This window comes from Clupea harengus, chromosome 15 (genome assembly GCF_900700415.2).
Source record: "Clupea harengus chromosome 15, Ch_v2.0.2, whole genome shotgun sequence".
Lineage (NCBI taxonomy): Eukaryota > Metazoa > Chordata > Actinopteri > Clupeiformes > Clupeidae > Clupea > Clupea harengus.
Window position 1 is genome coordinate 4,748,952 of NC_045166.1, and position 25,976 is coordinate 4,774,927.

Sequence of the window (25,976 nt, forward strand, 5' to 3'; positions counted from 1 at the left end):
CCGCAGAATAAAGGTTTTGCCATGGCCATCACAGTCCCCCCACCTAAACCCCATAGAAAATATGTGGGATGAGCTGAAGCCGAGTCTTCAAATGTTGACCTCAGAATCTGAAGGTTCTGGAGCGATACTGCATGTAGGAATGGTCTCAGATCCCGTGCCATGTGTTCACCAACCTCATCACGCATTATAGGAGAAGACTCAGAGCTGTTATCTTGGCAAAGGGAGGCTGCACAAAACATTAAATTAAGGGGTGCCAATAATTGTGGCACACATGTTTTGGGGAAAAATATTTATTTAATCTCAACAGTTTTTTTTTCTTTCAATAATTTTACTTCAATGAAAAGGTAAGATTTTTGTGAATATTTTGAGTGAAAGACCAAGAGGATAAACAGCAAAGATATATTTTTTCATAGCCTGTTTTGCTCATATTCACTAGGGGTGCCAATAATTGTGGAGGGCACTGTAAGTCCAAATAATTACGTCTAAGTAGAGTAATGTTACACAAGCCCATCCCTAGCTATTAGGTATCTTATCGAATAGAAACCCGTTTTAGAAGAGTTTATTACATTTTGTGACAATCAATGGCCAGCCACTCTCTTCCCTCTCTCTGTCATGCTTCCTCTGGCTGTTCCTCTCTGTACTCTGCATCTTAGACCAGGACCATACTGGTCAAGTCTTGTTTTATTAGCGGATTTTCAACATTTCTCATATCTCACCTACGTGACACTAAATCTCACAGATTTTCACTCCCAATAGCATAGAATAATAATTACAAGTCCATTAGACTGCTGTGCAGTGTGAGACTGCCATGTTTGCACTGTGCAGCTCACTATGTCTGTGTAGCAGTTTTAGGCTACTTGTCAACGAAGTTTCAATATTCAGCATCACTGAACAACTCCTTATCTCGAGGCGAACCAGACTTGTTTACGATATGTCTCGCAAATGTAACAATATGCTTGCTGTTGTGGAGGGCGGTAGCTAGATCTTTTTTTGTCAATTATGGCGGATTTGTACCAGAAAGTGCCTTATCTCATTTCTGTCTCAAACTGTTTCTCCTAAGAATTTTAGGAGAAATATCTGTGATTAAATTGAAACAATGAGATTACATTTAGGTCTCCTGAGCTATAAAATATCCATTGTGAAGAACTTACATTTTCCTATGGGATTAACCAACAACTTTTACACTATACTCATAACAAACACAATATAGCAAAAATGGTATAAGTGGATTTACATCTATTGGCAGTTTGCATTGGAATGCATATGTCCTCACCTATCTCTCTCCTGGCATGAATTTGAATTTTTAGTTAGTGTATGTGAATCACATCACAGGCTCAAGGGACAGGGACGACGTTTACCCTAGGATATCAGAGCAACCCTCTTACTGTTTTAGGTTAACATGCGGTGAATATATTCATTCATTTAAGAACAACAATAGATACAAAATAATATATAAAGACTCCACTTCATCAAGGGAGCAACGAAAGTGGATATCCATCCCAGAAGAACAGCATTTCCATTGCTTATGTAATGCTTGCATTTCAGAAAACAATCCCTGATGTTTCATCAACTCTCTTCAGTGGTGAGGGATCTTCTGTTATGATGGGACCAACGAGTAGCTCATACTGTGAGAAAAAAGAAGAGAAAATTAATATTACCCACAGTGAAATTCAGTGAAAAAGCAGTTGGTTTGTCATGGTCACTACTGTTCAAAGGTTTGCAATCACTGAGAACTTTGTTTTAGATTTTTTTTTTCCAAATAAACATCAAATTGATCAGAAATATTGTGAAGATATTGTTTATTGACATTTAAACCTGGGGTTTTGTTGTTCTGGGACAGGAAGTGGTCCAGGTGATTTGGGAAAGTATGATTGTTTTCCTAAAAGCTGTCACGTTTCACGGTCAATTTAAATCACACAATTAACAAATTAATTTGTGGAAAGTCCAATGTGTGAATACAATGTTGTAGATGACTATTACTGCAGGAAACAGCTGATTTTGAATGGATCATCTACAACATAGGCGTAAAAGGTAAATTTTCTGCCCCCATCACTCCTGTGTTTTTATGAGACAATATGTTGTCTAATCCTATAATACCATGTTTAAAGGGCAAATACAGAATTAGAAAACCCTTTTCCCATCATGTGTGTGGAAGCAGAGCAGTTCTTTAACCCTTGGGACACAGAGGCCTGTTAGACTCTTTTAGGTAGTCCTCCATGCCTTGATATACAAAAATATTTCACCTAACTAAAAACATTGACACAAAAGTGGCATAAATGATTATATTCTAGAAGACCTCAGTAATAATAACATGAGATCTTTTTTTATTTAAATCAAATGTAAACATACCCTTACAAAAACCTACTTTCAGAGGTGCTCAGACTTTGTAAACATTGTAAAGATTTCGTGCTACGTCATTACCCAATAGCGATCACCGATTTACCATCCCTCAATATGTGAATAGCCCTCATTTGCTAATGGGTGGATCGTTAACAGCTGATTCCCCACTCAGAGAGTGAAATGTGAAAGATTTTAGTTATATTCACTGTACAAAGTCCTCATTTTGAAAAATAAAAGATTCAAAGTTTCTGGGGGTGTAATTTTTATGTCCGTAGGACAAAAACTCGCAGAGCTTTAAAGGCAATTCCCCACAACACCACAATATTTCCCACGGGACCATCGTGCTCCATGGGTGACACAAACAATGGCTCAAACACTTGAACAGAACAGAAATCCAGAGTCAAAAACAGGCATTGATCAAAATAGGTAGACAAGAACAGGCAGGGGCACAGAGGAAGGCAAAAGAATAAACACCAGGGTCAAGAATCAGTGAACACTCCGTCAGACAGAGGTTCCAAAAACACCAGCTTACTCAGCCCAACAACCAGGCAAGAGTCAAAAAGCACAGCGAAACAGAGAGTCCAGGCAGGAATCACCAGGTCAAAACGAGCTCTTGACATGAGACTTGAGAGAATCAGTGTGATAATCCAGCAATGACTGCAAGGTGAGACACGGTTGTAAGCAGGTCCTTATGAGGTGAATAGGAAACCGGTGAGTCCAGCGTAACTGGTGAAGACGCGGAGTGGAATCTGGAGGGGAGAGTGGGAAAACGTAGACCCGGATGGAAGGCCTAGGGTAAAACAGAGCCTGGAGCGGGAAGTGCTGGGCCAGACCGTTACATTCTGTGGACTAATTGAGGTTACGTCTACACGCGGCCTGGATTGCCTGAATCTGGAATTTTTTTGGGATCCGGTGCCTTTTTTTATCGCGTCCACACGGAGCCGTGGAAATTGAGATTGAGATTCAGACCAGATGCAACCTGGCAAAATCAGGGCTTCAACCCTGAACCTTAGGATTACAAAATGAACAATTTACCACTAAGCTATAGAGCAACTCAAAGTTTGAATGTGTGTGTCTGAGTATACAAAATACTGAGGATTTTTGGAGACAGACACCTTGTCACTGAGCAACTGGGAAATACATATTTCACTTGAATGTCTTCAGTAAAAAAAAGTGTTCCAGGAAGCCAGGAAGTTCTTGAAACACAGAATACATTAGGAATAGAATGGATTTTAGAGTTTAGAGGCTTACGTTAAATTGATACTTTATGCCAAATTTGATGCATATCAGAGATATGGCGCTTGATAATATAGACTCTGAAGTCCCTGGTTCCACGAGCAGGACCAATGGGAAGAAGGTTTAGAGGAGGAGCAAGATATTGTGTCACCAATCCAAGGTAACACTTATGACCAATTGAAGAATACCTCGTGTCCCAAGGTGTGAAATGCAATGTTCCTTCGCAAGCACCCCCAGAGGATTATTCACCATCGCAACTAATGTCTCCAGACAAGCCCCCAACCCTGGTACACATCCAGGAGTATCTGGGACTGTGTAACAGGACAGCAAACTCCCGGACACATCCAATTATCCAAATAGTACACAGGAGTACAGGAGATTGTTAGATTTTGATGTATTTCACATCAATAGGCCCACACGTAGTCTCAGACGGTCCTGGAGCCAGAGCCATCAGACTTGGTTCCTTGCCTTTGTCTATGTTTGGAGCCAGGCCGGTAGAATTGATTGTTGGCTTTTGTCTACAGTCCGGGAGAGGGCCCAGGAACATTTCCTCCAGACAGATACCAGTGGATAATTGAATTATGCCATTGTGTTGATATGTTAATTCTACCGTATTTCACCTACGTATGTCTAACATCATTGAAGGATGTGACCGTGCTAACCCAGGTTACTGTGCTACGTGTCGGAAAAAACTGATTTCTATGGCTAAAGCCGCCTTCCCAAGTGCCTTATTGCCTCCAAGCTAACTGGAACCAACTTTGGCGTTCTTCGCCAAGAGCAGCATACTCTTTCAAGTCCTAGATACACCTCTTTTCATGCAGGGTACCTATGGGCTAATTGGCATAGCAGAGCATAGCACAGCACAGCACAGCAAAATATAGCACAACAAAGCAAAGCATAGCACTGCAGAGCAGAGCAGAGCACAGCACAGCATGGAAAAACTAGTCACCACAACATTTGTGAGTTAACAAATCACTTACTAGGTCAAAAACAGTATCCTCATTTGTGTCACAACCTGGGCAATGCTTGGACTTATAGCAGGACATCAGCAACACAGATCTCTTTGAAGAGTGAGTGTATCGTGTTCTTGTACCTGTGTGGTCAAACATCTCTTTTGGTTTATAGGAGTCGCATTGGGCATTTTCAAGTTGTCTGTAAGGCAAAGATCCCAACGCAGACCAGATGAGAGGAAATCCGAATTTAATTGCAGCCAGTCCAAAACAGGAGGCACAATTAAGAAGAAGGTTCCAGCCAGATCACTCACAATAATCCAGAGAAGCAGTACAGATCAATAGACTATCTCAAGAGTGTGCAACCAAAAAAATACTAAGCATTAGACACAATACTTACAGACAGACAGACTATGATACTAAGCTTTAGTTGCAATACTAACAGACAGACAGACTATGATACTAAGCATTAGTAGTGATACTAAGCATTAGTTGCAATACTAAGACAGACAGACTATGATACTAAGCATTAGTAGTGATACTAAGCTTTAGTTGCAATACTAACAGACAGACAGACAGACTATGATACTAAGCATTAGTAGTGATACTAAGCTTTAGTTGCAATACTAACAGACAGACAGACAGACTATGATACTAAGCATTAGTCGCAATGCTAACAGACAGACAGACAGACAGACTGATACTAGGCAGCATAAAACAGACTTGGGTACTCAAGCACAATCTGACAAAGAGCAAGTGTAAGCACATAACTTAAATGCGCAGATCAATTAACAAAACAGGCCAACACAACAGAGAACAAGAAGTAACAATTAAGGTGATTACTGAGATCAGTTGAGGGGCGGAAACAAAAGAAGCACATGGCACTACAAACACAAACCAGAGCGCGTGGCACACAAAACACAAACAAAAAGCACATGCACAGAATGGCCAGCAGGACCGCTAATAGTCCCAGTCTAGGCAAGAATACTGACATCAGCCTTAACCACTGGCTCACCACTTGGCACCAACAACAACCAGAACGATGCAGAACAGACTGTAGGCCTACAACTGTGAGCCCATTGGATTTAAAAACTAAAAGTCTACATAAATGATTTTCTTGCAATGGCATCACATGTTGGGGTCTTTTAAGGTTTAAGATTCAAGGCAGACTCTCAGTTGTTTAACAAATTATAAGTAAAGTAAAACTGAAGGCCTATTTTTTTTAAAGGTATGGTTAAGTTAATGGTTGTGTTATATTAATGAACTATTTAGGAACTATTGAACTATTTAGGTCGTTGCAGGAATGCCAGCATCACCAACAGCTGTGTTTCATGCCAGAACATGTTGCTTGGGAAAGAAAAGAAAAAATGAGGCCATTGGGAGTGGACAGGGACAAAGTCATTGCCAGTGCTGCAGATCTTGACTGTGTCACTTTAAATGTTTGAGGAGCTTCTTCATGACTACTCCAGAGGGCAGAATATGAAGACTTTTGTCACAAAGTGTTGCCTTAAAGGCTCAGTCCTAATCCAATACATTTTTGTCAGATTCAGACAATAAGACCGTGTTCGTGCACAGTCCTGGCTCCGTAAATGAACAACAAACTCATTATTTCAGCCAAACAACAATGTTGTATCAGGCACTTAAGGGAGGGTTGGATTTAGATTAGTCTTCTGCCAGTAACCCTATTGTATCTGTGATTGATACAAATGGAAAGCTTCTCCACATAAAACTGAAAAAAAATTAAGTTGGGGTTGGGTGATGACTTGGCCTGGCATGATTGGACTGTGAATGTCTTATTATATGACTCAATTATTGCAATAAATGTCATGTATGCTCTCCTCACTTAAAATTATTTGGTGTTACAGACACAGTTAATGACAATTGCAATATAAGTAACAGATGTTCTCATAATTTGAAATAATGGTAATAAACTGTTTTGACATTTTAGTGTAAGATTTGCCCATGCTAAGTAAAAATGTTCCTTACACATTTCCAAGTCCTTCCAAGACAGGTGTGGGACAGCTGAAATAATATGCTACACTCTGGTATATGGTAAGCAGTTTTCACTTTAGATTAAGGGGATATAAAAACGTTTGTAAATTAGCATGTACAGATTATACTATAATATCGTAACGCTTTATCAGTGAAGTCATCATTATGTATAAATAAATATCTAGACTTAGGTCAATCATTGAGGCATTGTAAATACTTTATAGCCCTTTATGAATGTCTTTATAATGCTTTGTGAATACTGGGTTTAAGTGAAGTGTTACCTAGTCTTCTCAGGTGGGTAGCCAGCCAGGATACCCAAGAGAGTCTCAAACTCCACCAGTCATCCTACATTATTGTCTGAACCTGTCGTGGTACAGCTTTTCTTGAACGAGATTATGTAACTCTCCCCGTTGTCGTATCCATTCCAAAAGTGGGTGTACCCTAAACGTTCTCTTTACAGAGAGCAAGTCTATAATTATTATGTCTTTTCAGAGAGCTAGTCTATCATTATTATGTCTTTTCAGAGAGCTAGTCTATCATTATTATGTCTTGTCGGGTGTGAAAGGCGCATTCGATAGAATGCAAAAAAAAATCATTCGATAGAATGCATACTCTCTGTGCAAAATTCTGCACACACATTTTTTTGCATTCTGTCATTACAGTTTTATGTTGTATCCGCTGTGTAAAGCCCTTCACTCTGGGACTTCATAGTTCAACATAATTGCTTTATCTCTTCCCCTCTTTCCAGGGGCACTTGTTCGAATCCCAGTGCCAAATCCCAAATGTTATTTTCAAAGAACAGGTTCTATTTTGCAAATCTAATTTAATTTATGTGTTATGACTTGCAGCATTCATGCTGTCTATACTTAGGGTATATCTGTACTTAAAAATATCTACAAAGCCATTGTCACTAGCTAACTTTGATTAAAGATTGTCGGAGTAAGTAGTACTGAACTAAGTATTGTAGTATAATCAACAAGAGACCACTGACGTGTGAAGTGATCTTAATGATACTACACTGTAAGTGTGAAGTTGTTGACGTTTCCTAAACACTCACTTCACAGCCGGCTGCACATAGCCGATGCATTATGTCCAGCTTGAAGGACAGCTCGTTTTCTACCTTATTACAGTTGTAAAGAGACATTGTTTGTTTTAACAACGTTTCGCTTATAACTTACTGACCCAAGAACTTCAAGTCTGTGAATATCTTTCCAACTTTACCAGTCATTTTCTCCACAACCGTGACGTCCCAAGTGCACGCTGAGGAGCTTTGATTTGCTCCCATATAGCAAAAATGTTAGTTTGCCCTCTTAACAGCATGGAAGACCACATGATCCACTCAAATCCAAGTCAGATGACAAAAGTATGTAGGGCAAAACGGCAGCATGTCAGCGTGCTTTGTTACGGACAGAGTAGGAGTGATTATTCAAAATCCGTTATTCTCCATAGAAAAAATCTTCTGCTTTGACACTGAAGTCCATGACGGACTACAAAATGACGCACATCCTCTGAGGGGTGGAGGTAGCAGAACTTGCTTGCTGTAAATGATAAATGTCAGTGGGGTATTGTGAATGATGATGGTAGACAGTCATTTATCAAATCAATTGACAGTTTATTACTGTAGTTTTCAATTCACATCAAATTTTACCCCTCTATTTTATGAATTTATCATATCTGTTTTTATCAATTCATTTGTGTTACTTTCACCCTTCATAGAGAACTGTTACTGTAAATGTTGATATTGCCACAGTACCTAATTTCTGCTCAAATACACAATGTAAAAAAACTTGTAAGAGCAAACTATGGCTAAGTTTAATTTCATACTGGCTGCATTGCATGTACTTTGCGACTGTTTTACCTGTTTTTTTCATTGATTTCCAAGACACGCAACTCAAGTAGGCAGTATACATGCTCTAACCTGTTAACATGGGCGCCAAAATGAAATTCAACAGCCAATGCAGCTGCAACACATGCAATGCAGCCAGTTAGCATGAGGCCTAATACTCGTTCTTATTTCATTAAAGATCTGCAGACCTATAGCCATAGCTCAACTACAGAGAGGATTCGAAACCCTCCACCAAGGAACAGGCATTCAGAAAATAAGGACATGCAGAGTGGGGAGCAAACAGATTGTCAAAAGATGTCCAGCATCAGTGGGAAATAGGCTGCTGTGGAAACATAACAGAGGAGAGCACAACGAGAGGGGGCAAATGGTGCAGGTTGCTGTAAGGGGGGTGAGGTTGGACTTCCACTGGAGATAGGGGTAACAGTGACGGTTAACAAAATAACAGCATGAAGAGAAACTCACTATTGCCATTGGAGCATGACATCACCTGTACTCAGGTCCAGTACACACTAATGAAACAAATCAATCCATCCATCAATCAAAATTCAGCCAATGTGGAGAATGCTACCACATGACCACATGGAGTGTTGGGATCTATTACGTTTTAAAATAAAATAAAATTAGTTTGGGACAAAATACTGGTTGGAAAAGACTGAACAAAATAAGAGCACTCACCAGTACAGATAGTAGAAGAAGGAGAGCACGAAAAAGGACATCTTGCACCAGGCCTCTTTTTGGCAAAACCTCAGCGTGTCCCCATTCATGACGGAGGCAGGGTCATAGATAAGTTCTTTAGTATCAGTCGGGCTATGGAAGTACCTGCCAAAGAGGGAAAATATACCGGTTGAGTAGTTATTCTGCTTCAATCACTGGTATGTGTTTTCCAAATCTGCCACACCCTGACATGGTGCAATCATGCAGGACAGCAGGAGGATCTCAACAAGAATTACGACTGTTATGAAAAAATTAACCAACATAGACAATGAGTCTTGCAAGTAACAGAGTGATAGATTATGCTAATGTATTAGTTTCCAAGCCGTCAACCCTTCTGTTCATGTTGATTGGTTCTGCTTTTACTGTTGGAATGGAAGTGTATCGGTACTGAAAAACATAATGCTAATCCTCTAGTGATGTCATAGATATACAGTAGATAGATAGCTGACACTTTATTTAATCTCACTCAAACTACTTCAATGTCTATAACACTTAATGAATATGTGTATACAGGGACATTTAGCATAAAATCCACATATGTATTTCAAACCCAGCGTTATGTATATGAATATTTGGCGGGTTGAAGAACAAAAGACCACAGGATATCAGTAGCCCTGCTACAGCTGAAGCACCTGGCACACTTGCAGAGAATGGTGGACCTCATGCAGCTGGTGAACAGCAGGGACAAAATCAAGCAGACTAAGAAGGAAACATGCAGTGCACAGAAACAAAAGGTTAGTTGGCCGGGGGCTTCTGAAGTCATGGAATGGAGTTGAATAATTAATGATTTTAAAAGAATTATGGAAGGATTGAAGGGTACAGCAAAGAGTAAATGTAATCGCATGGGTGAGGTTATCTATAATGATGGCCTAGAAAGATATGGAGTTTGTCAGAAAGCTAGGAGGAAAAGTAAGATCAAGCCAAGGCAAGACAGGTTAAAAGGAAGGTTGATTTGAGAGAGTAGGCAGCTGAAGAAAGAATGGAAGCAAGTACATGGTGAACAGAGAGTAGGTATAAGGGTACTGCAGGCAGAGGTAAAGAGTAGACTGGTTACACTGAGGAGGGCAGAGCTCCTCTGAACAAGAAGGAGGAAGAAGAAAGAACAAGGACCCATTACGTGAAGTCTTTATTCACTCAAGAAAAAAATGAGAAGTTTGAGAGTTAAAAGCAAGGACCTGGAGGAGTATCTTCAACAGGTACATACTGACATTCAGAGGCAAGTGGAACTTGAGTTACCCGACAGACATTCCTCCAGTTGGAGAGATTCCCCAATGGACGATGGCCTGCCCAGGTGGAAAGGTGCAAGAGGTTGTGCATTGTGCAAGGGCTGGGTCGGCTCCTGGCCCTAATGGGGTGCCTTATTGTGTCTATAAATGACAATTCCGAGGATGTGGCGTCAGGCAAGTGTTTTTTTTTCATTCCACAGGAGAGGAACGCCATGACCATAGGCCAATTTCGACCAATCAGTCTTCTTAATGAGGAAGTAAAGATGTGGTAACAAGGTGGTTGATCTCCTATTTGAAGGCAAATAGCTTGATGCATACTTCTGTGCAGAAAGCAGGAATCCCAGGATGTTTGGAACATAGTAGCATGACTTAGCATTAAATTCAGGCAGCGAGGACAAAAGGCAGAGACTTCCGTGTGGTCATTTTGGATCTTACTAACGCCTTTGGATCAGTGCCACACAGTCTGTTGTGGAAGGCATTTATTTACTTTCAGGTCCCTACGAAGATTTAAGCGTTAGACAAACCATATTTTGAGGATATTCCTTTGTGCTTCAATACAAGTAACTACTCCACCGCATTTGGAGATTGGCACCATGGCTGGATGCACCATTTCAGAGAATCAGAATCAGAATAGTATTTATTGCCAAGTAGGTTTACACCTACCTGGAATTTGTTCTGATGTATAGGTGCATACAGTAAACATAAAAACATACAAACACAGTAAGTACTACACATAACATAAAACATAAAAACACAGTAAGTACTACACAAACACAATAATACAAAAAGCAGGGCAGGAGTGCAAAAGTGGATGTGCAATGTGCAGTGTGCAATGTAGTGTGTGTTAACATAACACAGGCTTGAGGTGTGGGGGCGGGATGAGAGTCCACGTCAGGTGGCCTTGTTACTAAGGCCAACGGCAGCCGGGAAGAAGCTTTCCCCATGGCAATGGATGCAATTATAAGGACATCCAAATGGGTTGTTGATGGCGAGAGGCTGCAGGACGACACCCGATTATCTCCCCTCCAAGCTTATTTGGACAACATAATGACGCTTATAACAACTGTTCCGTGTTCCCATTGGCTGTTAGCCAAGTTGAATGCCAATATGAAATGAGCAAGGATGAAGAGTTTTTAAATTGATGGTGAGGTGATTCCTTATATCAAACACCTGTTGTTTCCCATCCCCTTCTGCCACACAACCCTCCCCCCATCCCCCCTTCCTATCTCCACCCGGCCGACCTCAAGCAGATGGGTCCCCCCTTATGTGCCGTGGTTCTGCTTAAGGTTCCTTCCTGACTAACAGGGAGTTTTTTCTTGCCCGTGTTGCCAATGTGCTTGCACTAAGGGGGTTCAGGCTCTGGGCTCTGTAAAGCGCCTAGAGACAATTGTATTGTTATGGCGCTATATAAATAAAATTGAATTTAATTGAATTGAATTATATTGTAGAGAAACTGCTGAAGAGTTTAGGCGAGTGGTACAATTCCATTGGTCATTAGAATTAGACAATTCATTGTTAAGGCTATCAATACCATTGATATGACCTTGCCTGGTAAATTGTATTAATAGAATGTGTATGATATAGCTTTTTCAGTGGTGGAGAATATGGTAGCTTGGAAATGGCTTGGGGTGCTGCGTTGAGTAAGTACATGAAAGTACTGGAGCATTGTATGGAAAAGCAATTTTGAAGCTACAAATGACCAGCTTGGTGGAGGAGTTCAAATGTGCTAAGACCAGCCTGGAGATGACTGTCACAGTCCAAGGATCCAGCAGTCAAGAACACGGCTCCAATGGTGAAAACAGGGAAGAAGTGGAATCCACAAGAAGCAGTTCAACATGCACACGGCGCATTACAGCATAGGGATATCCTCTCTTTTCAGACAGCAAAAAGACCACACAAACATATTGTAATATAGAGAGGTGGGAACATTTATAAAATTATACAAGGTATAAAGTGCTACAAATCTTGTGTAAATATAAAGGGTTGTAACACATTGTGGGCAATTAACTAGGACAATTAAAATGTGATAATTTAGCTGACCTATCAATATTAGCATGTTCATTAGCCTTCAAGGAGATCCAGAGTTTTTACTGGTGTACATGAATGTAAACAGGTTCATTTCCATTTAAGTTACCTGGACCTGTAAAGAGGGAGTGTGGAGTCTAGTTGAAGTTAGCAAGACCTGCTCAAGTTGTGTAGAAGTAGCAGATCTAATAATGATCTATATGATTATTACTAAGGCTTGGTCTTTTTCATTTCTAATGCATTAAGGATATAGCACAATTCACAACTCAACAACTTTCAGATATGTTCATGGTCATCGTACGGTTTACCTCCATGTATTGTAGAACAAGAGAGGGATATTGAGTCCCACTGTCAGCCACTCCTGAGCACAAAGGAACATGATGCAAAAAAGGCTATGAATGGCAAACTCTGGGAGGACCAGCTGGAACAAACAAGCAAAGAGAAAAATGCATTTATTTGGATCCATAAGCAAAAGCAATAAGCCAAGATCCAAATACTTTGGGAAGAGTCAGTGGCAGGTTAACAGGTTTACACATATTTCTACCAATAAATGATGAAAGTGACCACTGACATACAAGACAGCGTTGGCTTCAAATTTCAGTTCAGTTTTTCTGTGATAGATGAGCAAAACTTGGCCAGTCTCTTAGCCTCCCTCTAATGCAGCCCCCGATGACACTTTCTGTAAATGAATGTATTCTACCAGTGGATTATATTTCAGTCATTTTGAAAAGTAGCATGTGTCCATATACAAGTCACCCAAACAAGCAACCCACTCGAATAATAAGTACATGATAAGCTCATTTACTATTACAATGTCAGAATGTTGATGGGTACCATGGAAACAGCCTGTGTTTGCAGTACTATGTTTGTGCACCTTGGTATCCTGAGTATGCATCGCTCCATTATAAGACGATCTGATACATATCTAGATACATGGGCTACGATAGGATTCAGGAACAATACATTTTAATACATTTCGGTGCGATTCGATGCAATCTGATAGCGCTCTTAACATTTACAAGAGTGAGTGTCACTGCTTACCTTAAAATAGATGCATTTCATAAAAGACCAGGGAATCCCAAGTATTTTTGTTACTTTATGGCACAAGAATAAATAGAGGGCAAATCATTTCAGGCTTGTTTTTGAAATATACATTTTGTAAAATCTTTATATATGTTTAAAAAAAATAAAGCTCCTGACTTGCCGACCTCAGGATGTTAAACCGCCTTTGAAACATAGAGACTAATACTGCTCTTGTGCAACAAGGCTTGTTTTTTTAAATATACATTTTGTACAATTGTTTATAATAAAAAATAACTAAATCCTAAATGCTCCCTAACCAATTGACCTTAGGATGTCAAACCAACTGTGCAACATAGAGACTAATATTGCTCATGTGCAACACGGTTTGTTTTTGTACAATTGCTTACAGTTAAAAAAGAAAAAAAGTAAAATCCATTATGCTCCCTGACCAACTGGCCTCATGATGTCAAACCAACTGTAGAGACTAGAAGGATATTAGTATCTATGCTACACCATAGAGACTATGAGGATATTAGTATCTATGCTGTGTGCACCATAGAGACTAGGAGGATATTAGTATCTATGCTACACCATAGAGACTATAAGGATATTAGTATCTATGCTATGTGCACCATAGAGACTAGGAGGATATTAGTATCTATGCTACACCATAGAGACTATGGGGATATTAGTATCTATGCTGCACAGTTGGTTTGACATCCTGATGATGTTTAATTATTGAAAAAAAAAAAATGACAAATGTATGTTTCAAAAACAAAGGAAACATGATTTAGAATGTTGTCAGAATCCCTATCCAAACACATTCTCTTTCTCACCAAAACGTAAAAGTATGCATAAAAACTGATAATGAAGACAGACACAATGGTTTACATTTATTTAATCTATAAGAATAAACCATTAATTTGTATATACGCAAATGATGCAGTCAATAACAGTTCACCAGAAGTAAATATATATTTATTTAAGACCATTTCAGGCATAATTCAGAGACATAAAATAAATGTTATTCCACAAATGCAACTTTATACTGACTTATTATTATGAACAAAGGATATACAAGATATAATACATATTTATTAGTGCTGTCAAACGATTAAAATATTTAATCGCGATTAATCGCATTTATGTCATAGTTAACTCAAAATGAATCGCGATTAATCGCAAATTTTTATCTATTCTAAATGACCCTTCATTTATTTATTTTTTCCATCATTTTATTTTTATTGTAATGCCCTTATCAACATGGAAAAGTGGATTGGCTTGCTTTATGCAAATGTTTTATTTTATTGAAAACCAACATCGCCAAACAGGGCGGTACAAAATAAAATTATAAAGTGCACATTTCAGGTAAACAAGGACTCAGCCTATAGTGCAGTTAAACCATGGCTTAATATTTTTCAAGTTTGCTGGGAACATAGCAGTCAGGCCTCTTATTTCAGAAACAATAAACCGTAACAGTTAAGTTACCAATAAAAGGTAAGCCTACTACTTCTTTGCTTTCAGCCAGCTGCCTGTTGACATTTTCAGACAACAGTGAAGCTCGCTTCTTTTGCACAACACAACTTTTAAAAGTAAACTTTCCATTCAGAAGCTTTTTATCATCCATTTCGCCGTATCGCGCTCACCATTCACTCAAACCGTAACGTTAGCCTACTACACAGTTTGCGAGGCCAAAAAGAACGTTAATCTAAAAAAAAAAAGAATCTCGCGATAAAAAAAATGAACGGCCTTAAAATGGGTTTGCGTTAACGCCGTTAATAACGCGTTAAACTGACAGCACTAATACAGTAATATTTTAATATTTATATAATAATATCCAATATTAAAACAACAACCAAGACATAAACCTCAGACGCGCTTGGTGTAGCATTTTAAGGTGGTATGACTTCAAATAGATGATAGCTATTTTCACACCTCTGAATGTGTAATTATGGGAAACATTATGTGAAATCACAGATGTCGTCACTATTGCCTTTTGTCAGGTAGTTACCTCAGTAGGTAGTTTTACCAGGGTACCTTTGAGTGAACTGACTAGTTTGCCAACCACACTGTGTAAATGGCAACCAAGACATGAAGCTCAGATGCGCTTGATGTAACATTTTACAGTGGTATGTCGTATCAGTCAAAACTATAATATATTTCCCAATTTCCCATAATTACACATTCAGAGGTGAGAAAATAGCCATCATCTATTTGAAGTCATACCACCTTAAAATGTTACACCAATCGCATCTGAGGTTTATGTCTTTGTTGTCTTTTATGCAGTGAGGTTAGCAAGTTAACTTAGTCATTTCACAAAAAACGTCTCTAGTTAAACCACCTAGCGAGGTGACTACCTGACAAAAGGTAATAAGGACAATTCTGTATCTGATTTCACATAATGTTTTCCATAACTACACAAAAATAACTATTATCTATTTCAAGTCAGAGATGGTAGAAATGCGTAGCCCACAAATTTGTTCTGCTTTGATACGCTAAACTGAATGCTAGCTGATAATGTCACCATTTCCCATCTTGTAATGTTATTGTTTAGCCAGCCAGCTAAGATTAACCTACACAGGGTCATTCAATGTAAAAAGAGAGTTGAGAAAATTGAGATTTCACCAACCTAACGCAATGTACTACTCTACGTTTCTATCACTAACCAATTTAATTTCGGACATCGGATCGAGGAAGAGCATCCCTTAAGCCTAATTTATGGTAATCCATATCATATGCGTCGTTGCAAACCCCCACCTCCCAGATTTTGTAACTATCCATCGAAACGACGGAGACCGCAGGGCTGTGATTGATCCAATCCATCGCTGTTTACCTTGTGGGTAGTAACATGCTAACATTAGATAGCTGGCTCAGACACCTCGCAAATCCCCTCAGACGTATTTTCCAGTTACAATAACGGGGTTTTTACATTGCACAGTGTCTGTTTCTCGGTTACCTTTAAAAAATCTAAGCAAAAAAAAGTCAAACAAACAACTTTTATGTACAAATACAACCATCTATGGAGTTTGGTCCGCCATCTTTTTTTTCATCGTCGTGATTGTTCAGTCCCCCTACTGTTTTGGCGGTGAATTGCTTTGCGAAACCCACCAACCGACGGAGAACCTCGAAAGGTTCACGACTCCGTCGAAGCAACTGTGTGTCCACACAGTAACGCAGTCATAGAAGCATATCTCAGCCTTTAGTGTTGGCTAAGTAAGCACTAAATCTGTCACTCACAAGTACATACTATCTAAGAAAACAAACTGGCTGTTTGAATAACTTGCTAATGTTAGATGTTATTTGAGTGATAAATGATTATCATAACCAAAAAAGTCTTCTTACCTTAGTCAATCCACATATGTTTTTGCGGTAAATAAATGATACACAGCAAATTCATCCTCTTTTTTCTCACGAACTGCCCGTAGTCCGTCACCTGACCAGAACATCAAAGATAACTTTTGCTCATTTGTAATACAGCTAGAAAATAGGCAACATGCAAACTGGCACTAGAAAAATGTTCTGAGTTTTTTTATGTAATTGTTAAATGGAAATAACTAATATTAAAATTATAAATAGTTCAGAGTAATGCAGCTAGCTAAAGTTATACCATCATTTTGGCGCTGGTTGTATGAACTGTCCACGAGGTTTAAAAAAAAATGTGTTCTTTCAAATTTGTCTCTGCTTTCCCCTGTTTAAAAAACCCCCACCAAATCCTCTCGCTCTGTTGCAAAGCTGCCACACTACGAAATGTCAGCTATGAACTAAAAGTTGTTTATGGCATTAGCCAATATGCTAGCTATTCAAGATACATGAGTGGTTAACTTTCACAATCTGCAGCCAGTCAAAGTCCAGTGTATATTCTTGGTTCGGGAAGTCCGTAGACAAGGCTGTTTTGATGTAGTCCAAAGCCAACTGTGGGTCTGTAAATCGATGCTCAGTTCCACCAGGCAATGTGATCCTAAAAGTGGCTGGATGTCAGAAGCCAAACAGGGCACCCGAGATGGTCCGCAGCGTCCTCCTCACCTCATGGAAAGCAGTCCTTCTTTTAGCCTCATCAGCTGTGAAGTCAGCAAAGAGGTGCACAGGTTTGTCTTTGTGCAGAAGGTGGTGTCCTTTCTCCTGAGCACGGTGAAGAATCTGCTCTTTGATGTGAGTGAGTGAACACTCAAGAACACTCAAGAACACACTTCTTGGATTTAGGTAGAGTTAATCAGTGAGATTCAACAGGTCTTTCAGGCGGCTAGAGATGAACTTAGTTGGAGCATTGGAGCTTTAGCAATGCCGATGATCCTTAGGTTGTTCCTCCTCAACCTGTTCTCTAGGTCTTTGCGCTTGAACCTCACTTTTGAGAGTCATCACTGTTACTTCCAGCTCAGTCATAACTTTGCTGGTTTTAGTGGAGGAGTCCTCGACAGCATCCAGCCTCTCCTCTTGAAGATTGATAGTCTGCTGTATGGCTCCAGCTGTTGTACTTAACTCTAATTTGATGGAGTTGACATCAGCTTGGAGATTGCTGACCATAGACTCAATTTTGTCTCTAAAGGCCAGAGAGCTCAGAGAGAAGGCATTCATGGATGTTTCCTGATATTAAAAGTGGCCTTACAATTGCTATACCCAGTATGTACAAAGGTGTAAGACACGATTTGTGAGAAGTGACAACGGTTGAAGAAACCAGAAGAGCTTTTTTTCCCAAAGAAACTTTGTAGCCAAACGTCAGCATAAATCTGCGGCATTTAATTATTGATCTTGTTAAGGTTTATAATGATGACGACAACGATTAATTAAAGCTTCATATATTAACACACGTTCATATTACACACACTAACAGCTACCAACTGTTAAGATGGTTCCCTTAGCTAGAAACAGCTAGGATAGTTCTGGCATGAGACACCTTGCATGTTCCACGGCACGCTCCATTGCATCCTGTTAAATACAGTCGGGTGGGAACACACCCGTTACTTTATAGTTATGAGTATATGCCACACCCTGACCCAATAGCAATCGCCAAATTACCATACTCTTATCATATGAATAGCCCTCATTTGCAAATGGCGGGTCATTAGGAGCTGCTACCTCACTCAGACTGAAATGTGCCTTCTCCTTACAAAGTGCTGTTTTTTTTTTGTTTTTTTTTAAGCTGTATACATTTCAAACGTAGAAGGTTCAGGGTTTCTGGGGGTGTTATTTGTATGTCTCTAGGACAAAAACTCACAGAGCTTTCAAGGCATATTGACAACAAGACCAACATATTCCCCACGGGGAATGCCGACCTTTAAGGGATAACATCTTCCAAACTCTCTCCTGATGCTGTCTGAGGTGACTTGTGCCTGTGTGGATTATTAACTTGGTTTGCCAAAGTCTGCGGTGCTATGAACCTATTTTGTCTTGTTTTGTCTTTTGTCCTGGGAAAAGGTTTTGTTCATTTAGATATTTCCTATTTGAGATTATCAGGACAGAAATATCAGTGTGTGTTTGGGGCAGCTGTGCTGGTGTTTCATTTTCTCTCTGTCCCTCTGTCTGTACTGGAAGGGATGCAGCCCAGTTAGTGTCAGTGGACCTGCCTGTTGCTGAGGACTTTGATGGGGTTTGAATGTTGGTGGGGCATTATGGGTGAGTTCAAAAAAACAAATCCAGGCTTTTATTACATTGCGTCTAGACTACTGCAATGCTCTTCTGTCCGGATATAGCAACAACTCAAGCTTATACAGAACGCTCACTAGAACTAAAAAAATATGAACATATCTCACCTGTACTTGCCTCTCTGCACTGGCTCCCTGTCAAAAGCAGAATTGATTTCAAAGTACTCCTTCTAACATACAAAGCCCTAAACGGCTTAGCTCCAAATTACCTCAAGGAATTAGTTGTCCCCTATTGCCCACCAAGATCCCTTTGTAATTCCAAGAATATCAAAAAGCACATTAGAAGGCAGAGCCTTCAGCTACCAAGCCTCCCTCCTGTGGAATAATCTTATCATGAATTGGCTTCTTTCTAGAAAGCCCAACTGTTAATTGCTTGTCCATGGACACTGTAGAGGTGCAAATGAGTTCAATAAATAATTCAAGTCAGTTCTTTTACGTCTCTCAACTTTAGTTAAGGACAATAAATCATCAAGAAATAAACATGGCAATCATTCTGGAAAAAAACTAAATAACAAAGAAATGATACACATCACGCCATACATTAAGTCCCTTGAAGCTTTTGTCCATTATGAGACGGAAGAAAGGAGGGCCCAAAAAGAAAAAGTAGGCCTTTGAATAATATCCATGCCCTGGCAGTGCATGTGTGGGACACCTGGAATACCTTCCTGGCAGGTGGAGAAGCCATTGCAGTGTGCTGAACAAAAGAAAAACTGGAGGATTATAGACCTCTCTTACTTGCATGTTTGGAAATCGTGGATTATACGTTACTTTGATTCTCTGATCCTTTTTGCAAGAGAAGAGGATTTTTTTTGGGTGAGACCAATCATTTTGTTTGTTGTTTAACCAGGGCTGTTCCTCATCACCATATCCATTAAGTACATATATTCATTTTGGCAGCCAAACTTCTACCCACTCACTTTGTCTCTTTCTTCCCCTCCTAGTCTAGTCTAATCTTCGCTGTGGGATGCTGCTGTAGTCTCTCCACCCAATCTCCACCCAATCGGCCTACACATACCCACCCCAACCACACTGTCATACACTTATTCTACCCCATACTCTGTGCTAGCATTTTCCTGCATTATAAATAATTGCCACCATCAAAATAGTTTTCTGTTCCATTACTCTACATATCCTTGTAATAGTAACCTTACGAGCACACTGTATACCCACTAAGTTGTTCTACAATACTTGACAATACCCCCTCTTATCATCTACCAATTTTGTATGCATCATGTACTGTATAGACCATATTATGTTTGTATGTATTATGCACATTTACCACAAGTATGCTGTGCTACATTTACCACATGGATGCTAGCATGCTCATCCTGATAGGTATATGATTTCACCTGCCATGTTCCTGATTGGTTAATTTTGCTTTTAGGTAGTTTCCTTACTAATATTAGACCCAAACTCCTTCTAGCTGCTTTAAGTTAAATAAATATAGAAATTTCTTCTGAATGTACATGTAACTCAAATAACACAGAGAACAAGCAAGAAAATGAACCAAGGAAAGATCTTTTAATTTCTATTGAACTCACCTTTCGCAGAAGACTACAGATTCTTTCTATATTCCGGAGCCTTTCACGCTGAAAATAAAAAGCAAATAGAGTAAGTCAGTTAAATACCCCATGATCAAACATATTTACATAAACAGAACAGTTAAATACCCCATGATCAAACATATTTACATAAACAGAACAGTTAAATACCCCATGATCAAACATATTTACATAAACAGAACAGTTAAATACCCCATGATCAAACATATTTACATAAACAGAACAGTTAAATACCCCATGATCAAACATATTTACATAAACAGAACAGTGCTCTCATTGGAAAGGAGTACAATAACTGAATACAAGATACGGGAGTGAGAAGAAATCTTATAAACTAAATGTTACTATACCAAATGGAAGAAATCTTATAAACTAAATGTTACTATACCAAATGGAATAAACTGCTCGGACTTTCACCCATAAGACCTGGTCATTCTATGTTGAATCCACCCATCATTCTCCTTGGGTGTTTCGACAACAAGTTTTGTATTTTGATGTAGTACTAATTTTGTATATCTATTAAACTTTAAATTGTTCTCTGCATCTGATACATCATATATATGTATATGTTTAGTGCCTATTTACCCATAATTGTACTAACAAACACCATCATTGACATGGTTCCCTGCTTCATAGCGTATCCTCATAATAGTAACCTTGTGAGCGCGCTGTGTACCCACTACTTTGTACTTTGCATTCTGGCTGTTCACTCTTCCCCATCTTCACCCACTGATAGTCTAGTATGTATCATTCTGGCTGTTGACTCTTCCCCATCTTCACCCACTGATAGTCTAGTATGTATCATTCTGGCTGTTGACTCTTCCCCATCTTCACCCACTGATAGTCTAGTATGTATCATTCTGGCTGTTGACTCTTCCCCATCTTCACCCACTGATAGTCTAGTATGTATCATTCTGGCTGTTGACTCTTCCCCATCTTCACCCACTGATAGTCTAGTATGTATCATTCTGGCTGTTGACTCTTCCCCATCTTCACCCACTGATAGTCTAGTATGTATCATTCTGGCTGTTGACTCTTCCCCATCTTCACCCACTGATAGTCTAGTATGTATCATTCTGGCTGTTGACTCTTCCCCATCTTCACCCACTGATAGTCTAGTATGTATCATTCTGGCTGTTGACTCTTCCCCATCTTCACCCACTGATAGTCTAGTATGTATCATTCTGGCTGTTGACTCTTCCCCATCTTCACCCACTGATAGTCTAGTATGTATCATTCTGGCTGTTCACTCTTCCCCATCTTCACCCACTGATAGTCTAGTATGTATCATTCTGGCTGTTGACTCTTCCCCATCTTCACCCACTGATAGTCTAGTATGTATCATTCTGGCTGTTCACTCTTCCCCATCTTCACCCACTGATAGTCTAGTATGTATCATTCTGGCTGTTGACTCGTCCCCATCTTCACCCACTGATAGTCTAGTATGTATCCTTGAGTATGTATGTGCTGCATGTAGGCTCATATGTTTTCCCTTCCCTTCTGCTCTCCCTTTTCTCTCCATTTTCATTCTCTCTACTGGGCCAGCCTCAGGCAGATGGGTCTCTCTACCGGGCCAGCCTCAGGCAGATAGGTATTTTGTGCAACCATTCCTCAATGCTGATCTCTCTCAGATCTTGCAAAGTCCTGGGTCTTCTCTTGTGCACTTTCTTATTGAGCTCAACCCACAGGTGTTGGATTTAGATCAGGCAAACGCTTGATTTTGTGTCCCTTTTAATATTTTTTGTGTATTTTGATTTGCGCTTTGGATCTACAGAGGCAGTCAGATTTTGATTGTAAATCAGCTGGTACTTCCTGGTATCTCTAATGAATGTGAACAGTACTGCCAGGGCTTTGGGAGGAGAAACAGCGCCACAGCATCACAGATCCTCCACTGTATTTGAATGCTTAGTATTAGGTACTTTTTTCTATAGCCATTTTTGTATCTATGCCAAGCCCACCTTCACCATCTTTATATCTATGCCAAACCCACCTTCACCATCTTTATATCTATGCCAAACCTGCCTTCACCATTTGGAGTCAAAGGGCTTAATTTTTGTTTGGTCTGACCACAATACCCTAGCCCAGTTAAAGTTCAAAGTGCTTTTGTTTGTGATGAAAGGAGAGAAAAAGTTTATTTCTGGCATACCTTCCAAACTGTTTGTTGGCATGGAGGTGACAGGATTTGGAAACATAATGACCCCAAGACGCTACCAAACACTGCACATCTGCAGCAGTGTTCTTGACTAATGGATCCTTAGACTGTGACAGTCATCTCCATTCTGGTCTGGCCACATTTGAACTCTTCCACCAAGCTGGTCATTGGTAACTCCAATATTCCTTTTCCATACAAAGCTTCAGTACTTACACAACATAGCATCCCGAGCTATTTCCGAACTGCCTTCTCAAAATGTTACACCTCCTGAAATAGGAACTTCATACACAGTCAAAGACCACCTTACGCATGGCAAAAGCCCAAACTGAAAGCACCACAATTTCAGTTTACCAGGCAAGAAGGTGTTATCAATGGTACTGATAGCCTTAACAATGAATCCTCTAGCTCTGAAACCTGTCCTCGGTCACTCAATGTGGAATTGTCCCACCTGTCTAAACTCTTCACAGGTTTTTCTACAATATGAGGAATCACCTCACCATCAATATAAAACCTCTCTTCCACCAGTTTTCCCTTCCTGATAGAAACACTTCACATTACATTGTTACACTACATTTGCTAGGTTTGCATGGTAGACAATCTAAAGTCCTGTGAAATGATGAAATTGATGATGTAAAACACAACAGAGGTATGGTAGTTATGCATGATGTATCCAATGATGAACTTTAAACTACACAGACTTATTTATGCAGTGAACATAATGCCATCTCCATGTGCCTATGGTACAGCGTCACCATCTGGAAAATAGTGCCATCAATGTCTCATGAAATTTCACACACACAGCAGATATGAGTGCATTACTTGATGACAGAATGTAACGAGACTACCTCACGAGACTACCTCACGAGACTACCTCACGAAGCTGACTGAGACAATGACAAGAGTGTGCAAAGCTGTCAAAGCAAAAGGTGGCTACTTCGAAGAATCTAAAATATAAAACATATTCAGGTTTGTTTAACACGTTTTTATTTACTATATAATTCCATATGTGTTCTTTCATAGTATTGATGTCTTCAGTATTAATCTCCAATGTAGAAAATAATAAAAATAAAGAAAACAATTGAATGAGAAGGTGTGTCCAAACTTTTGACTGGTACGGTATGTACACACATATAATTAAAAAAAAATTCTTTATATATGTTTGGTTCTCTTTACAATGTACTATTTCGTATAATTGTTGGTACACCTGAAATTCGGTATTTGTGTGATTTAATCTGGAACTCACGTGTGTTTTAATAAAGAACTTGTGTAAATGGTCCACCCCTCTCCTCCGATCAATTATTGTAACTGTAGCCTGATCAATCACTGTAACTGTAGCCTGATCAATCGCTGTATCTGTAGCCTGATGTCACCTGAACTACGCCCTGTGACATGGTGGACAAGACCCCAAGTCTCTTCTGGCACCGTAATCACACAGATTACACAAACGTTGGCCTTAACATAGCCAGCACACCGAGGTGCAGACAGTGGTTGTGACGCCTTCCCAACAACTTTTTTAGAATACCAGTGTGGTCAGACATTCATGACTGACATTTTTCCCTCCGCACTTAACAAATGCTCGTTCTGTGTCCACCTCACATGCATGTTCACAAACCTGCACACACACGCATGGGAATTACAGTGACCAAACAGTGGAGTACACACCCACATTCTTTCTGATGGTGTGTTTTACTTCTAATCATTTTGTGAATAAATGCTTTTGATTGTAGATGCTGGTCTATTTAATGTTGCATAAGAATGAATGCTGCCAACCTCTTCCATTCAGAACTCCTAACCTTCAACCTTTTTTAGTTGTAGTTGTTTATTTAATTATTAAATCAGGGTTCCAAATTGATAGTTTTAATATATTTTATGAGACTGAGAATTGATTTGCTGTTGTGTTGAATATATTATTGGTGCTGTTGTCAGGATAGTACCAATGTTATCTTAGTGGCCTTCATGAGGAGAGTATTATGACACAATCACACTGCTATTTATTTGGCGCCCGTTCATAATGTAAGGTACCTCCATTACTCTGGTGCCCTCCAGAGAACCCCCAGATGTCTCTACTACTGTTTCTGTGCTGGGGGTCAGACAAGCGTCACACTGGCATTATTCCCTTGATTTCAACACTAATGTCACATTGTCTTAAAGCATAGGCCTACAGTAGTACTTTTTCAGACAATTGTATCAATTCAAAAAGTGAAGTATCAGTAATATGCTAGAATAAAAGTAGTTCTACAGTAGCCTATATATTAAATATTTAACTTAATGTCTACTCCCCTGAAAATACAAAATACATACATGGTCCTTTGCTAAATGTTTCCAATTATTTTTTCTTGTTCTTTGCCTTGGTTGCCAATAAAGTATTCATAGGACCACTCTCATATTTAATATGATGAATACACTTACAGCAGTTTGTTGACAGCAGGTCCAAATGTAAATTTTTAATAACTTTTGTATTCATTGGATTGTAGCCCCACAAACACTTGAAATAATTTTCTCTCACTTAAATTATATTTCTCCAGAAAAGTTGCATATTTCAAGATAAATGCTTTCTTGTTTTGTACAGTTGAAGTACCCGAACGTCAGCATAGTTTGTTTTATTTACCCCTCGTGATCTGGCTTGGCATCCATTATTCCATTATTCAGGGGGGGGGGGGGGGGACTGTAAAATCAAAAAGTATTGCGGGAACCTCTCAGTTGACATGGAATGACTTGTAGGCATAGCAACGAAAGGAAGGACTATGGGCTGCCCCTCTCTCTGTGTGTGAGTGTGTGTGTGAGTGAGTGAGTGTGTGTGTGTGTGAGTGTGTGTGTGTGTGAGTGAGTGAGAGCTTTAATGGATGGGTGCAAGCCAGGTGTTACAAGCAAACATGGACTAAGAAGCTAGTTTTTTCTAGCTCTTGGACTATTCTCCCATCTAGAGTCACAAAGTAACATGGTTTGGCAACAACATTAAGGGCCATATTTTTTGCTTTTGAACAGGGATTTCTTTCTTCGTCCTTTGGAGATTGTCAATGACCCCCCACTAGAATAAAGGTTCTGGATAAATATTCTGTATGGCACAATAACATCAACTCATTCCAGGTTATGCTATTAGGCTATTTCATAAAACTTGCAACAATTCCTGAACATGCATATTTGAGTGTCCTTTTTAAAAACCTTAAGCCAAGTTAGTGCATTATTCATACCAGTAACCTCTGTTACTTTGCTTTGCCTCTAAATAATGCACTGTGATCTGAGGATGCACCATAAAAGGGAATCCAACCAA

General features: G+C 39.5%; 1 protein-coding gene across 1 annotated transcript in view; it reads right to left on the reverse strand.

The window, feature by feature from the left end:
- Positions 1-440: 440 nt before the first annotated feature.
- The window catches only part of cnih3 (cornichon family AMPA receptor auxiliary protein 3), a 37,798-nt gene continuing 12,262 nt past the window's right edge, over positions 441-25,976 (reverse strand). Inside the window, exons 3-6 of the mRNA XM_031581766.1 lie at positions 20,533-20,580; positions 12,638-12,750; positions 9,040-9,183; positions 441-1,625 (exon numbers count right to left, since the gene is read on the reverse strand). Coding sequence (XP_031437626.1) covers positions 1,598-1,625; positions 9,040-9,183; positions 12,638-12,750; positions 20,533-20,580 — 333 coding nt within the window. The 3' untranslated portion in view covers positions 441-1,597. The remainder of the gene's footprint in view (positions 1,626-9,039; positions 9,184-12,637; positions 12,751-20,532; positions 20,581-25,976) is intronic.